The 17095-nt window shown below is 48.6% G+C and overlaps 1 protein-coding gene and 1 long non-coding RNA gene across 7 annotated transcripts in view; one reads left to right on the top strand and one right to left on the bottom strand.

Annotated features, from left to right (window-relative positions):
• Positions 1-60: 60 nt before the first annotated feature.
• On the top strand, positions 61-14499 carry LOC117313860 (uncharacterized). Of its 2 annotated transcripts, XR_012334495.1 has the most exons (3): positions 61-188; positions 8966-9122; positions 9858-14499. It is a non-coding gene; the product is annotated as an uncharacterized lncRNA (long non-coding RNA). The 2 variants fall into 2 exon arrangements; XR_004528438.2 differs by having other exon boundaries at positions 120-9122.
• Positions 14393-17095, bottom strand: part of MAPK14 (mitogen-activated protein kinase 14) — a 75024-nt gene continuing 72321 nt past the window's right edge. For all 5 annotated transcript variants that reach the window (XR_012334494.1, XM_019949670.3, XM_019949667.3 and 2 more), the window contains one exon: positions 14393-16754. Coding sequence is in view for 4 of the 5 variants with exons in the window: in XM_019949670.3 (XP_019805229.1) it covers positions 16687-16754 (68 nt within the window). In the remaining variant the exon portion in view is untranslated. The remainder of the gene's footprint in view (positions 16755-17095) is intronic.

Below are 17095 nucleotides of genomic sequence, written 5' to 3' on the forward strand. Positions count from 1 at the left end.
CCGCGCCGCCCGCTCCTCCCCACCCTGTGCGAGGGCGGGGGCCCCGGCCGGCCCCGCGTCCCACTTGCCGGCTCGCCCAGGTGCGCCCCGCAGCCACGCCCAGGCCTGCCAGACGGCAACCTGGGGAGCCCGATTTCCGCCAGCCCCGGAGTTTGGCGCCCGGACCACAGACCAGCTAGAAGCGGCAGGTGAGCTGCCCTGCAGGGAAAGGGTGCTTCCCGTCGTGTGCTGGGGTGGGGCTGGGGGCCCGATAGACCCGAGGGGCTCCCACGGATGGCGGACGGCGGGAAGATACAGCCTCCCAGATTCCTCCAGCGCGGGACTCTGTAGGAGGATCTCCCCGGAGATTCTGAAGACAATTTTGGGAAAAAACAAAGCAAAACAAAACCCCACGTCTTTTGATTATGGAAAGTTTCAAACGTATACAAAAGTAGACAGACTAGCTCAATGCTTCTCACATTTGAATGTGCACACGAATCCCCTGGGAATTATATTTTATTAAATACAGATTCTGATTCAGTAGATCTGGGGTGGAGTCGATTCTGCATTTCTAACTAGCTCCTAGGCTCCGAAGATCTCTGGACCACACTTTGATAGGGAGGTTCTAATGACCCTGCATGGCCCCAGTCCCACAGCTTCAACAACTACATCAACTCCTAGTCAGTTCTGTTTCCTCTACATACTTCCTCCCCCATCATTTTGAAGCAAAACCAAGCATCATATCATTTCATCCATAAATATTTTTTGTATCTCTGAAAGATAAGGATTATTTTAAAAACACAACTACAGTATCATTTTTACACCTAAAATTAATAATAGTAATCCTGTAATAACAACTATCCAGTCTAGGTTCAAATTTCCAGTTTTGAATGTAGTTTTTGCTGGTTTCCTATTGCCTCATGAGGGCAATGACAAGCCAAGGCTTTCTGCCACCTGTATCTGGTGGCTTGTGCGTCCTGGAGAAAATTCTGTGCTCAAATTAAATTACCGAGAATGCCCAGGAACAGGGTCAGGTGTGGAGAATGGCTATAAGGGGTCCAGATGCCTGGCCTGGGACAGGGATTGTGGAAGGGATGGGGACCACCTGCTTCACTTTGTCAACAGTAGAGAAGAAGGAAAGGAACTTGCTCGTGGCCTGCAGAAAGCTGGGAGTCCTCCCTAGAGAGTCTTCTGAACCCAAACCCTATGCCACAGCCCCTCCCATGCAGTCCTGCAGCGTCGGGCACAGCCCAGACGATTGGGGGTTTGGGGGAGGGAGATCCCACAGAAATGCCCAACAGGCATTGCAGACGGGGAATCTGTCTTACGCATATCTGGCACACAGTAGGGTGTGTAAAACTATATGGAGAATGAATGGAAGAGTCAGTCCATTAAAAGTGAAAAAATATTTATTTAATGGTTTGCCACGTACCGATCATTATTCTAAGTGTTTTACACACACACCTCCCTTAATCCCGGTAAGAGTCCTATGAGTCAGTTGTAGTATTATCCTCATTTTAGAGATGAGGAACCTGAGGTACAGAAAGGTTAAGTAACTCGCCCAAGGTCACACAGCTGGTAAGGGACAGAGCTGGGTTGAAGAAGCTAAGACCATCTGGTTTGAGACTCCAAGGCTATGCATTGTCTCTGGGTTGAGAGGCATTGCTTCTTAAAGGAGACGGCCTGTGTTTCAAATCATCTACCTCACCCATCATAAGGACATGTCTACTGATCAAACCATGTCTCCCTCATACATCCTGCCCTAGAAATCTGACATACTCCCCACCCTCTCCCCTGCCCCACCCCCTACTCCAGCCCTGAGACACTATAGGAGGAGAAGGTGAGGGGCTACGAGCCTGGGAGGGCTGCAGGAGTTTTGGGTCTTGGGGGTCGGTGGCGCCAGTGGAAGGCACTCTGATTCTGAAGTTGGGGCAGGATTCTGGAAGGCAGAGTCTAGGGCTGGACACAGGCAAGAGAGAGTCGTCCGGGAGACTCAGGTTTCCTTCTGGATTGAGGATCCAGTTCTCCAGGGTAGGGATGGGCCTTGAGCCTCTGTGCTGTGTGTCTCGAAAACCTGAGTGTGGCAGAGGTGAGCCCAGAAAGGTAAGGAATACCAGGGAAGTGCTCATTGCCCAAGTGGGTGCAATCCTGCAAGGGCATGAGCTGGCCACTCAGGTTGTGGCTCTGAATGCCTCTTAAGCAATGGTCAGGAAGTGACTCAGGCCTCAGACTCTGCTGACACTGACCCCCCACCTCGGGCCTCCGCAGCCTTGGAGAGGTGGCCTTGGGCGATCCTGTCTGGGAAGTCATGAATGGGAGAGGAAGAGGAGGGGTCACTGAGGACCTCCTGGGTGTCCCCTCCCACAGTCCCGGTGCTCTCTTTTCTTTGAGCTCCGAGGCCCCTCTGCTCTCCTCCTCCCAGACACCGGCCCAGTGTGGTCGGTTTTTGCCCTGTCAACGTCGAGGCGGGGGGTGAGGAAACCAACTTTGGAATGGAGACCTGCGTTTCCATCCTGCCTCTGCACTACCAGCTATGTGACCTTGGGCAAAGTTCCTTCCCCTCTCTGAGTTTCAGTGTCCTCCTTGTAAAATGGAAATGATATTAAAACATGATAAGTATATTTAAAGGGTCCTGGGAATGCTTCATTCCAAGTGCGGTAAAACAACAACCCGATGAGGTAGGGACTGTCAATGCCTCTAGCCAAAGATACCCAGAAACACACCTGTGGGTGAACAAGCTGGGCTTGTCACTCACTGCATTGAGGCGGGAACATGCACGTGGGAACCGGGGGCGGGGGAACGGGGTCTGTGTCTCAGTAAGAGGGTGTTGGAAAGGACTTATTGTAAGGTTTGGGCTTGCGTTAGGTAATTTGGTAGAGGGTATAAGGAAGCCAGACTTTGGTCCAGATGAGTTGCCATCAGGAAGTGGAGGTGATTCCGTGATTAGGTGTCTTAAGAAATCTTATCTGGAAGGACGGCCAACTAGAATGAGGAGAGAGCCGTAACTGGTAAAGCAGCAACCTTCACTCAGGGTAGCTAGATGGGGTGTTTGGTCACGTTTGTGGTTTGGACAATACTCGTGTTTTCTCTGTGATTACAGAGTGTCTTGCTTTTGTCTTGATCCATTGTGGTCACAGATGGCCTTGTCTGCATTCAACGGGAGCACATCAAGATGAGCTGTGCTAGGCCAGCTCTGAGCAATGCCAGGGCCTGGCTGATGGGACTGGGCAGCTCCCAGGTGTCAGGATACCATTATTTCCCTAGTACAGATGGAGAAACTGAGGCCCAGAGGCATTAAGTAATTTGCCCAAAGCCACGCATGACCAAGAAGGTGGTGGACGTGGTCTTCAAACCTGGTGTCCTGCTCCAGAGTCTATACGCCTAACCACCAGTCAGGCTGCCTGGTGCCCAGCAAGTGCCTGTTCTTGTGGTGCTGCCTTCCTAGCGAGGCTGTGAGCCTCTGGAGGGCAGGGACATGGTTTTGGGGTTGCGGACTGACGTCTTAGAAACTGAGACAAAAGCCCCACATGATTATGAGGTTGGGTGCCCATCCTGGCCTCCCAGACTGCATCTTGACTCAGAAATATGGCAGCTCCTCCAACACTACAGTCCTCGTGCTCCCAAACAGCAGGGCCAGCTACTCAAATTCTCACCATGGTTGGCCATGAAGCCTCTACAAAAAGAGAAATTATGACCTACCTGGGGTCTCGCAAGCATGAAACAGCAAGGCAGCCTGAGAGCTCTGGCCCCAAATCTGAGAGGGTCCCATGCTCCTTAGGGGCTTTTGAAACTCCACGAAACAATCAAAATTGCAAGGAGGTGAGGAGATGCAGAGGGAAGGCCCCCTGCACGTGGGGGCTACTCTGTGGCTTGTTAAGTTAGCTAGTGAGCCTCAGACAAATTAGTTAGCCTCGCTAAACCTTAGTTTCCATCTGTATAATGGGAGAGTAAGTGACAATACCCATCTCATGGGGCTGTCACGAGGACTAAAAGAGATGACAGAAGTGTCTAATTCAGTGCCTGGCACATAGTAGGTGCTCGCCAGATGCTCCTTCCCCAGTGCTGTCCAGCTTTGCCTCCCTGGCCCAGGTACCCGGCTGCTCTGCCCTTTTGCTGTTCAGTCCCAGCTGCAGAAGCAACTCCCCAGTCAGCTCCAACTCATGTCCAACTCCTTTATCAAGTTTTTTTGCCAAACACCCAGCCCAAGGATTCATACACCCATTCATTCAACATTTACTGTGTGCCAGGGACTGATCTAGGTGCTGAGGATGTAGCAGAAATGCAACAGATAGGACTTCCCTGGCGGTCCAGTGGTTAGGGCTCTGCGCTTCCACTGAAGGGGGCCGAGGTTCGATCCCTGGGCGGGGAACTAAGATTCCACGTGCCACACAGCGTGGCCAAAAAAAAAAAAAAAAAGCAATGCAGCAGATAATAATCCCTACCGGGTGGACCTGACATGCTGGTGGGGGAGGCAGATGAAAGACCAGTGAACAAATATACAGTATTGGGTTGAACCATATGACATTGCTGATATTTGACAATTTTTTTTTTTTTGCGGTACGTGGGCCTCTCACTGTTGTGGCCTCTCCCGTGGCAGAGCATAGGCTCCGGACGCGCAGGCTCAGCGGCCATGGCTCACGGGCCCAGCCGCTCCGTGGCATGTGGGATCCTCCCAGACCGGGGCAAGAACCCGCGTCCCTGGCATCGGCAGGGGGACTCTCAACCACTGCGCCACCAGGGAAGCCCTGATATTTGACAATTTTATATGGCTCAGTCAAATGTAATGCCAGGTAACAGTAAGTGCTGTGAAGAAAATATTGCCAAGTAAGGATATAAAGAAGGGCTGTGAGTACTGATTTTAGATGTGGAAGGAGGGGGAGAGGCAGAGAAGGTCTGTATGAAGAGGTGACATTGGAGCAGCACCTGAATGAACAAGGGAGCGAGCCAGGCAGATCTCTGGGTGGGGGGAGCAGGTGGCTGCCTTCCAAACGTTTCCGCTCTGTTCCCACATCGGACCTGCCCTCCAGCCTCATTCCTCCTGTGCCCCGCCACTCCCCACTCCAAAAGTCTCTGGTAAGTCCTCCAGCTCAGCACACCTGGGGCAGCTTACTGGCCTCTGGCTTACTGGGCCATCTTCCCGCAGTACCTCTTCCCCTTCTAGGGACTCAGGGCCAGAACAGAACATCCATCCCAAGAACAGAACATCAGCCATGCCCTGCTCACAGGCGCCCCTCCATTGCAGAGCTGTTCTCTTAGCCTCCCCACCCCTTGCCTTGACCTGGTCCTCTCTCCCTGCCTCAGCGCTAGCACCCCCTGGTGGAGGATGGGGGTAGGGACAGCGCTGCTAGAGGGGCAGCTCCCAGAAAGCACACCTCCCCTCTTCACACCCTACACCGCGCTGTCCTTCACACCCCCTCTCCTCCACCCAAGAGCCACCTCCCTTCACCCAGCCTACTGGACGGGCCCTCCTGTCCTTGACCCAGTCCTGTGAAGACATGGCCTGGGGTCCGTCTGGTGGAATATTCCAGCAATGTCGAGGCCTCCGCTCCCTCTGATCTCTGCATTGTCCTTTGTAGCATTCACCACACTTTTAATTAATCTGCATTGTCCTCTGTGAGGTGTCCGTCTCCACAAATGGAAAAATGGCTCCATGAGGGCAAGGACAGTGTCTTGGTCACTGCTGAGCCCCCAGCACCATGCTGGCCCACAGTAGGTGCTCAGTAAAGACTTAGTGAAGGAATGAACCAAAGATTTTTGTGTCTCTTGTGGGTACAAGAGGCAGTGAGGGGATGTGGTTTGAGGACCAAACGGTGGACCTGAGGGAGTAACAGTAGGGGAAGGTGCTTGGCATCCGTCTACCGTGAGGCATCTGGGGAGTGGCCTCTGTCAGTTGGGCACCTTCTGTCCTGGAAATTTGGCTTTCACTGTTCTCTCCTTGTTTCCTGAGGCAAGGCCCATGCATGTTATGCTGTGTGTGCAAGGCTGGACCTCTGTGTGGTGGTAAAAAGCTCTTAATTAAAAAGCAGGGTGCACAGCCCAAACTTGGGGACCTCTTTTCTCCCCAAGAATTTGCACCAAACTTGATTCCAAAGCAGGCCTTTCCCTGTCTATGTCCCTCACTGCTCCCACTGAGGTTCTAGATAAGACAGACCCTCCACCCTTTGGAATTGCCCTTCCTTCCTGGTCTTTAAAGTTCGGCTCTAAACTCACCTCTTCAAAGAGGTGTTCCCGAGTGAACCGCAGACCTGCTCACCCCAGGACCCCTGTACATACCCTGCCGACCCGATGACCCCAGCTGCTCCCCACCACGCACCCCCAGGCTTTGTGACATCCACGCTCTTGGGTGGGCTCGTACTCTTCTGAACCAGTGGAGAGTAGCCAGGGACTGGGAAGCAGAGCTGGGTTTGAATCTCATGCCAACACATAGAGCTGTGTGACCTTGAGCAGGTGAGTGCATGTCTCTGAGCTTCCTCATCAGTACAATGGGAGAGCGACACCCACCTGGCAAGGAGGATTTAATGAGACTGTGGATTGCAAGGTTGCAGGCCTTGTGCGTGGTGCTCCCTTCTGTCCTTCAGGACTGCCATATGTCACCTCCTCTGAGAGTGAGTCCTCCCTGACCCATCACAAGCCATGCCCCACCTGCCTTTCCCGGCCTCAGTCTCCTTCAAGCCTTTATTTATTTTATATGTACCCTTCTATGTGTCAGGCCTACGAGGGTAGGCGTTTTGTCTATTTTGTTTGTTGCTGAATCCCAAGTTCCTAGAGCTATGCCTGGCATACATTGACTGACTGAATGGCAGGTACTACGTAGTAGGGGCTTTATAAACAGGAGCTACTGTTATTATCATACATCTCTGTCTTATTTGTTTGCAACTGATAGGTTGGCCGAACTCAACTTCATGCCTGGGGGGCAGTCCTGGCTTGAATGACCTTATGAACGAACTTCGGTAATAGGGTCGCTGTGCTGCCTGGGCTCCTGTGTGACCTGCCCCAGGAAGAGGAGGCTGTGTACCTGGAGGACACCTCAACAGCCTGCTCTTCCGGGGCAGAGGCCACTGGGTCTGCCTGCTCCACCCTTTCTATGTAAAAATCCAACGCTGGGACACATGGATCAACCCCACAACACTTGTCAGGTCAAAGAAATCCAGACAAGACTAGTAGGGATGATTCCAACTCTGCCTCTAACTTGCTGTGTGACCTTAAGTAAGTCACACTGCCTCTCTGAATACTTAGTTTTCTATTTTATGTATCTAACAAATATTGACAGAGCACTAATTACTTGCCAAAAATCGTTCAAAGAGCTTATGTACATGTAACTCATTTCTCTCAAGAACCCTATGAAATGGGTTAATAATACCCTTCATTTTACATACGACAGGGCTTCCCTGGTGGCGCAGTGGTTGAGGGTCCGCCTGCCGATGCAGGGGTCACAGGTTCGTGCCCCGGTCCGGGAGGATCCCACATGCCGCAGAGCGGCTGGGCCCGTGAGCCATGGCCGCTGAGCCTGCGCGTCCGGAGCCTGTGCTCCGCAACGGGAGAGGCCACAGCAGTGAGAGGCCCGCGTACCGCAAAAAAAAAAACCCAAATACCCTTCATTTTACAGACGACAAACATGAGGCACAGAGAGGTGAAGTGACTTGCTCAAGGTCACACAGCTAGTAAATAAATAGCAGAGCCAGGATTCAAGCCCAGGAGTCTCGCTGCAGAGTCAGTGCTGGTAACCACTACGCTCAGCTGCACTGGATGGTGCCTGTGAAGGGCCAGCCTTTACCTGTTTGGAATCTGAATTTATTCTCCTGATGGTGCCTCCATTATTTGGCAGACACTCATTTTCCTAAAGGCTCCATTTGGCTTCCCTAAACAAGAATCTCCCGGGAGTTCCCTGGCAGTCCAGTGGTTAGGAGTTCGCGCTTCCACTGCAGGGGTCACAGGTTCAATCCCTGGTCGGGGAACTAAGATCCTGCCTGCTGTGCAGTGTGGCAAAAAAAAAAAAAAAAAAAAACTCCTTTCCTGCCATTCTTCAAATCTAATAACTGAATCCCCGTGACTTCCAGAAGGAAACAGCCAGTGGTATGTGGGACAACCAGCGCTGGGGGATGCCTAGTGTTTGTCGATCTCTGTGGTATAAATACCCCCACCATGGCCAAGTTCACGCTACCAACCTGACATCAGTGAACACAGAATTGAGAAGAGGTACATAAAATCAGCCCCCAAGAACCACCATGAGCAGCTCCAGGGCACCCCTGTCAGCCCAAGCAAAGGTGTGGCAACAGGGATGAGTAAGGGACTCCTCAGGTACAAACCACCAGCTGGACCCCCTGGCCCTGCCTCACAGGCCCTGTCAGGCCTCCCCTCCCTCACACTTCCCTGAGGCTGCCCTTCCTAACATGCAGGGGGCTGGGGCTCCAGCTCTGGTCACCTGGAGAGGGTGCACCAGTTGGGCGGCTTGGGAGCCAGGCTGAGCAGGTGTGACAGGCGAGCCAGCTGTGACTAATCTTCCTGGTTAGAGCAGCATTGCCTCCTCGTCACTCCCCACCCTGTTAGCTCCCAATTGCCTTTGGGATAAAGTTTAAACTTCTTAGACTGCTGGACAAGGATTGCCCTCATCTGGGCCCTGCCTTGCTAATCAGATCCTCCACGGCATCTGTGCACAACCTCTATTCTAAGTATCTCACAAACATGGCTTGCTCACCTCTGTCACCACACCTTGGCTTGAGCTGTTGCCCACCTGGAATGCCATTTCTCTGCTTTGCCCAAGATGGGGCGGACCCTCATGCCTCAAGACCTGGCTCAGTAGCACCTCCTGGGGCTGGCTTTGCCAGGCTGCTCCTGCCCACGGGCGCTCTCCCTCCTCTGACTCCTGTAGGATCATGGCTCAGCAGGCCTAGACTTGAACTGTCAGTTAACTTTCAAACAAAACTAAACTGTAAGTTTCTTGAGGGCATGAGTGTCTTAGTTTTCTCTGTTCTCTGTACATACTCAGCAATGTGTTGTAAAGCCTTAATCCATTCCACCAATGAGCACCTATCAAGACATGGAGGAGACGTGGATGGATGTCATGTATCCTGTCCTCAGGAAGCTCATACCCTAGTGAGGGAGGCAGAGCAAAAAAGGGAATGACAACGCACTGTCAGCTGCAGGTAGGAGCGTAAATTGGTACCAGCGTTAGAACTGGTTGGCCATTTGCTATTAAAAGGGTGAAAATGTGCACCTCATCTTTCCTGATAATTCCATTATGGATGGATTTAGCCTACATAAAGCAGGCAAGGGGTCACACACTATTACTGTATTGTTATCTTCTGTATCAATAAAGAGACGTTTCCAGCATTGTGAGAAAAGAATAAAGAAAAAAAATGCCTGGATGGATGGATTGTTCCAGATTTGGAAAGCTGGTGCACATCGTTCCCATATGTGCTTTTTACTTGTGCTATATATGCATGTATCTATAAAAATATCAAGCTAGATAATTCTGCAATTTCCTTTTTCACTCAAGATTGTTGGCGAGATCCACCCATGTTGATTTAATCTAGCTTAGACTTCTCAGCCTTGGCACCAGTGACATTTACATTTGGGGCCCAATAATTCTTTGTGTGGCGGGGGTGAGGGGCTGCCCTGTGCATCAGAGCAGCGTCCCTGGCCTCTGCCCATAGATGCCAGTAGCTCACCCTCCACTACCCAGCTGTGACCAACAGAAATGTCTCCAGACATTGCCAGTTGTTCCTGGGACACAGACGAAATCTGGGGTGGGGTCGGGTAGCAGGGGAGAGCAGAAGGCAAAGTCATGCTAGTTCATTTGTTCTCACTGCTGTGTACTCTTTCATCACACGAATGCACTACAATTTATTTTTCTATTCTGTTTTTTGGCCATGTCGCAGGGCTCGCAGGATCTTGGCTCCCCAACCAGGAATCGAACCCATGCCCCCTGCAGTGGAAGCACAGAGTCCAAACCACTGGACCACTAGGGAATTCTCTTTCCTATTCTCCCATTGATGGACTTTGAAGACTGTTCCAGGCTTTTTTTTTTTCCTCTCTATTACAGATAATGCTGAGTGAAAAGTCCCCATACTCATTTCCTTGAGCCCATATGGGAAAGTTTTTCTAGAATAATTACCTAGAAGTAAAACACAGGGTCATAGGGATGTGTAGCTTCCACTTTTACTAAATCCTGCCAAACTGCTTCCAGTGTACGGAAGTTTTACAGTTTTTGTGTCGTCAAAATCACGAGCCTTTCTCTTGTGGCTTCTGGGCTTTGTGACATGCTTCAAACGCCTTTCTCCATTTAAATCTTTGATTTGCCTGCAAGTGATTGTAGCTAAAGGGAGGAAAGGAGGAGGTGTCCAGTTGTTTCAACACCATTTATTGACGCAGATGACTGAATTATATGCATCTGTGTTTATAAAAGTTATATATCTTTACTGATTTAGGAAAATTTTTAGGAGTTACACCAACCTGCCAACAGCTCTTATTTCCCGGTAGTGGGGTAATAGAGGTTACCTAGCTACATTCAAAAATTTTCAGCGATAAACACGTTTTACGTGTGTCGTGAAAGAATAATATGTAGTTAGAAAAAGTACAATGGTAGGTGCTTTGACACTAGTCAGCTTGGTGCAAGTTACGGAAACACGTGGAGTGGCTACCTGACTCCCATGGAGGCTGGGGAGAGGCTGGGTGGGGTGTGGAGCAGGGTAGGATTTGTCAGGGGAGAGAACAGCTTCCATATGGGGATACTCCCTACCACAAACACTTTGTCAGCAGCTATTATCAGATAGGCAATGCCTCTGTCACCAGGCAGAGCTGTGGCTTCGAGTTGGGTCACGCCTGAGCAATGGTGGGGCTGAAATGGGCCTTCGTGCACTGGCACAGACAATGACGTCACCTCACAACCGGCAACGGACGGCTGCATCGGCTGCCCTGCAAGTGGAGCCAGCTGATCAGGTCACGGTAACACCCAGGAGGACACACAGGCCCAGGACTCCCACTAGAAAATCCCACTCCCTGTCTGCTGAGTGCCATGGAGGTGAAATCAAAGGTGCATCTGGCCCAGAAATGGCCACCAGCAAAAGACGCCCAGAGGTTCTGTTCTATGGTGCCAGGGAAATGGTACAGTCATTGTTTACGACTGTTCCCCCATTGGAACGTCAGCTGCAGGAGGGCAGGAATCTAACCTTTATTTTTTTCCCCATGTTCTCATGCCTGACACATCAAAGTTACCCAATAGCTCTTTGTGGAATGGCTGAATGAGGGTGCAAGGTACCCTAATGACTTCCAATTCCCCTTCTTTTTCCCTGATATTTTCACTTTAAAGTGGCAGATGGATGGGGAAACAAATTTTCTAGATCATGGCCCTTAGCCATCTTCAATAATCTTTTGATTCTTGTTCCAATTCATTAAACTGCTGTGCATCCAACTTGAATTACACGGCAAGATGGAGCCAAGAGAATCAGAAACTAATTCTAACACTTGTGTCTTCTTAAACTGGGAACGTGCACATGGCAAGGTTTCTTAGGGCAGATAATCTTTACATATTTGGTTTCTTTCTTTGGATGTTCTTTGCTACTGCAGGCTGTCGATTGTAAAAACAGGAAACAGGACAAGATGATTTGCAAGTGATTAAAAGATGAGTTATTCACTGACTCAGTCAATAAAGATGAGATGCCTACTGTGTGTCAGGTACCATGCTAGGTGATGGGGACACTGTAGTGCACAAGAGAGTTTGTGCCCTCAAGGACATACAGCCCTGAGCTAACTTTTATTGAGCACTTACTGTATGCCAAGGGCTTTACATATCTTGACTCATTTAATCCTCACAATGAGGACTGTGAACCTGTGAGATAAGTTCAGAGAGAAAAATAATTTGCCCAAGATTATACCAATAGGAGATGGAGAGGCTGGGATTTGAACTCAGGCAGACTGGTTCCAGAGTCTGTGTCCTTAAGCTTCATGTTTTTTCTCTTGAGCAAGTGATACAGACACCAGGCAATGACAAAGCAATGTGACAAGTGCTACCACTGATCAATGTAGATGAGTACCAAAAAAAAAAAAAAGCACACAGAAGCCACACCTAATGCAAGCTTGGGGATGCTCAGGGAAGATTTAGAGGGAGTGACAGGGAAAGTTGGCCCAGAGGAGTGAGGCAGGAGAAGGCAGGGGGTCCTAGGCAGAGGGACTATCACGCACAAGGACCAGCAGACAGAGAAAGCAGTGTGCATTTAGAGCAGTGCCACAGAGGAGAGGAAGTGACATGAAGCTACGGAGAGAGGCGCTGAAGAGAGGCTGAGGGAGGGAAGAAGGTAGCTGCTGTAGCCCTTCGTTGGCCTGCTTCTCTCCGGAGGGTGGAGGTGCGTTTCTATACCAGATGATAAGGAAGCAGTGGAGGGGGGCTGGGACCTGGGTGAGGCCCAGCGTGTGCTGCACGAGATAAGGTGCCAAGTGCCTATGCTACCCGTTCTAGTCTTCTTAGTCTCTAATTGATTATATTGTAAGCAATATGACAAATGACACAAATATAATGCAGATTAATTGCAATAACTGCAAATCTTGCAAAAGAGTGGATTTGATGAACTTGACAAATAATGCTAGAAAACTGCTCAAATCTCAAGCAAAGCCACTGAAAAATGTGGATCTGGCAGACTCAGAGGATGACAATAAAGGGAGAGGTGATAAGGTGATCACCAAGGTGATCACTTATAAAAAAGGACAATGTGAATATCAAGAGATTGAGGTCCACAGGAAAACAGGAAGATCTCAATTTTTTTTTTTTTTTTTTGCCACTGAGTGGCATGTGGAATCTCAGTTCCCCGACCAGTGATCGAACCTGTGCCCCCTACAGTGGGCGCTCGGACTTTTAACTACTGGACCGCCAGGGAAGTCCCAGATCTCAAATAGTTTTGAAAAAATTCCCTCTATGATTATGCTGTAAAAATCAGGTGGAAAGAATATGTAGGATACTAAACATGGTTTCACTCGAAAAACAAACACTTGATTCTTTCTTTTATAAGAATTTTTTTAAATTACAAGCTTTTATAATTTCATTCGGTTTTCATGATGAAAGTCCCCATTAGACTTCCTCTCTCCCCGAATCCCCACCATATACAATGAAATTCTGGTCCCCATTTTAAGTGGATTCACTTTTAGCTGAGCTTTTTCTGGTGTCAACCCTTTCCCTGAGCTAAACAGGCCCTTTGCTCTCAGCAGCCTGGGAGGAAGGTTGTGTCACGGTGCCGATTCTGGTATGGGAAGGCAAAATATTTCCTACCATTGTCTGATCCTTACAGGGGCTGATGTATCACATGTCACAACTGGGTCTCCTTTCTCTTACCTCCTTAAGAAGTCACTGAGGACAGAATGAAGACAAGAGCCTGTGCTTGGTTTGCCTTCTATCCCTGCCATCATTCCCAGCTGCCAGCCAGGGACCAGACAGCACAGGACAAAACCCCCAGCTGCACAGTCTCAACATCCTCACAGGCTGGGCCTCACAACCCACCCTGGGACCCCCGTCAGTCGGCATTCCGGGGCCACTGAGGAAGGAAGCACACCAGCACAGGCCCTGAGAACAGCTGTGAGACCTCGTGACTCTTTAATCTTGTGATGCAGTCCAGTAGTTTTGAAGAATATTGTTGTCAAGGGCCATATGACGAGTCATCAAATACATTTGCTCAAAAGTCTATAAACAATGTACACATACAACCTTCTGCCTACAATTTTAAAATAAAAGCATAACTTTCTACAGATAGTCTTGGAATGTCAAAGCTGAAAAGAACTCAAGCATATTTAAACAAACTTCATGTTTCAGATGAGGAATCTGAAATCCTAGGCCAGGGGTCGGCAAACTTTTTCTGTAAAGGGTCAGAGAGTAAATAGTTCAGACTGTAGGCCATATGGTCTCTGTCGTAACTATTCAACTCTGTTGTAGCACAAAAGCAGTCACAGACGATACATAAACAACGTGTGGTTGTGTTCTGATTCAACATTTATTTATGGGCACTGAAATTTGAGTTTTACATTATTTTTCACATGCTACAAAAATACTGTTCTTCTTTTGACTTCAAGCATTTAAAAAGCTAAAAACCCCTTTTAGTGGGCTACACAAACAGGTGGGAGACTGGATTTGGTCCCCGGGCCATAGAATGCTGACCCCTGTCCTAGGCCACTCTGACACCCAAGTGTAGCCTGTAGTGTTATACCTTGTTTATTTGCTCTTTGCTTTGGCCATCCACATCAAAGACTCTGACCTGCTTAACCATAAAATGTACAAGCAAGGAGCTCTATAAATGTTTTCTACATTTTAGGAGTAATATTAAGGTCTGTCAGAAACATATGCCAGGCCACAGTTGCAAGACAATTGATAGAATGCTATATTGTGTATTAAATAAAATCAAGAGAAAAAATATAATAAATTTGAGAAACTCACTAAATTTGAAAAATAGGCTTTATTTTAACCAGTGGTATTGTATGACATCCTATATGGCATAAATGAATACAGCCAAGTTCATGAGTACAAATAAAATAGAATTTTCCCTCATTCTCTCTTTCGTTTTCTGTTCAGAGAAGTCAGGAGATGGGAGCATTATGCTCAGAGACCAAGGAGCTCTTCCACAGGCTCCAGCTGAGTCCAGGCTCCTGGCGCGTTCAGCCTCTTAACACGTATATGGTCTCATGTGCAAAGACCTTTATGAAAAAAATATTCAGAGCAGTATTTCTGTAGGAAGTCACACTAGCATTTACAACAAAACATGGCTGATAAAATTCATCCTGCTGTGGATCACGAGGATTTGAACTGCATATAAAGGAGATGAGGCCTCTGCGTTCATTTTCCTTTAAAGAGGGGGCGAATCCCGGGTGAGGTGTGATCACCATCAGCTGCCTCCTTCCTTCTCGCTCCAGTTCACGTGGGGGTCCTACCCTGTCCCTCTGGAGTGCAGGTGTCACTGCACTGTGACAGAGAAATGGAAACACCTTGGCCCCAATACAAGATTCTGTCACACAGCCAACAGCGGAAGTGGCTCTACGCTTTCTTCTTTCACAAAAGGTTTAAATGTATGGGCCCTTATGTAGCACAAGATGCCTGAAATTCAGAAAATTATGAAAACAACTCTTCTCCACCCCTGAGGATATTTCATCTTTATAAAGTTGAAAATACAAAATATTAAAATAATTTGCCCTTTCTCCCCATCAAAAGGAATCATATTCTCAATGGATTCCTGCAATATAGAAAATTCTGAAACAAAATTTATTTCTCCACGAACCAAGACCAAGAAGTCAATGTTAAGCTGCCGAGAAGCCCCTTTTCCAAAGGGTGGAAAAGACACCTCGTTACTTTTTTAAAAAAAATAACCATATTTAGACAAAGATAGCAAAAGGAGTTTCTGGCCTCATGAGCTTTTATTTTTCACTTTGATTTTCAGCATTTCTTAGCATTGGTTATTGGGAGTGAAGAGAATGACTTGTTCTCCAAAGTCTGAGATATTCCTGGGACAAGCCCTGATCTTTCCTGGTTGACAGCTCCCCCAAAATAGTCTGTTGAAAACCAGATGGCAAGAATGGAAATGCTATACATCCATCTGTTCCATTTCTTCATAGTTTTCACATCAAAAGCACCTGGAGTATCACTTGTGTTCAACACAAAATAGCACTGGGGGCTGAAGAGAGGATGACATCACTTGCCCATAGCATCAGCTGAGGTGACGTGGATTCTGAACTACCCACAAGGTCTTCACTGGCAAACTTGCCTGGCACCAGGGCCTCCGGAAGAGAACAGGACGAGCAACCGTGCATGCTCAAATAGCAAGACGTGCAAAACACATCATCACTCTGCTAGGAATAAAGAGCACGCAGGAAGTACACTGAGAGCAAGAACCAGCTTCTGACTACTGGGGCCAGTACTTAAGAAACCTCTGCACTGAAGGTGGTGGGTATGCAGAGAAATGGCAACGACACCTGGGTGGGGGTGTGGGCGTGAGGGAGGAAAAGAGAGAAGCACATATACGCATGCTCACACATGGTGCCTCTGAAGGCTCCCTGGCCACTTCGGGTTCACAAGTGGCCGTCCAACAACCTGACTACTTGCCTGGCTCAGAACTTCATCCGCTGCACTCTCCTAACCAACTACACTTTCTTCTCTCCTTTTAAGGCACAGACATATTTATAGTTTCAGGTACAGCTGTTGAGTTCTGAGAATCACACCTAAGCAAGTTCATCACAGACTAGTGCACAGAAGCCAGTTGGTCCTTTTTGGCTGATGCATCGCTGAGGGACAGCTCCAGGTGTGAAGCAACCAGAAGGTGTGAGCCTTCTCTCTATGCCACTGTGGGATGTGGTCAAGTCTAACCTCCACCGTCAAGGTGGGGCCACAGGAGAGGCCAAAATGGCAAAAGCATGACTGGGGTCTGGGATGTTTAATATTTTTCACTTTGCATTTAACAAACCCTACAAGATGGCAGCTCTTGCCCGCCTAGCTGACTCTCACGAACAAGAGCAAGCAGAGGCTGCCACAGAGCATCTGTCACTCCACGTAAAGTCACTGTGATAGTTTGCTCATAATCTCTTACCCTCCAAAAAGTCAGACACACATAACACACACACACACCCCTTCCACCATGGAGGAAATCTTTGCAACAAGAGGCACTTGAATGATATTTGGAGAGTTCCCATGAAAAGGCCTTCCCCTCACAGTGAAGTGGGATCAACGGAACAGAAACCAGATACTCAAGACTCCATCTCTTCTTGGTCAAGGGGTGGTGGCACAAAGCTGATGACTTCATCGTAGGTCAGGCCTAGAAATTGGGAAGGAAAAGTACGACGTGAGAGTTTAGACTATGCACTTTGCTGGCAAGCACCCTAACTTCTAAGCTCAAGATCCTTCCTCCCTGTTCAGGCCGCTGGTTCGATGGGCTACTTCAAATAATTGCCTCATTGCTTGTGTGTAATATCCTAATGGAACGTGTGATTACACAGAAGTTCAAGGATACATATAAAAGAACCACTTTTCTTGTTTCTTTCATCATCTAGTGCCTCCTCTTTAAAGCTCTGGAGAAGATGCTCAAGAGTAGCAAAGCAATCCCACACGCTACAGCAACAGATAATCCTGGCTTTTGGGATTTAACTCGAGTTCTGA

The sequence above is a fragment of the Tursiops truncatus genome, chromosome 10 (assembly GCF_011762595.2).
Source record: "Tursiops truncatus isolate mTurTru1 chromosome 10, mTurTru1.mat.Y, whole genome shotgun sequence".
Lineage (NCBI taxonomy): Eukaryota > Metazoa > Chordata > Mammalia > Artiodactyla > Delphinidae > Tursiops > Tursiops truncatus.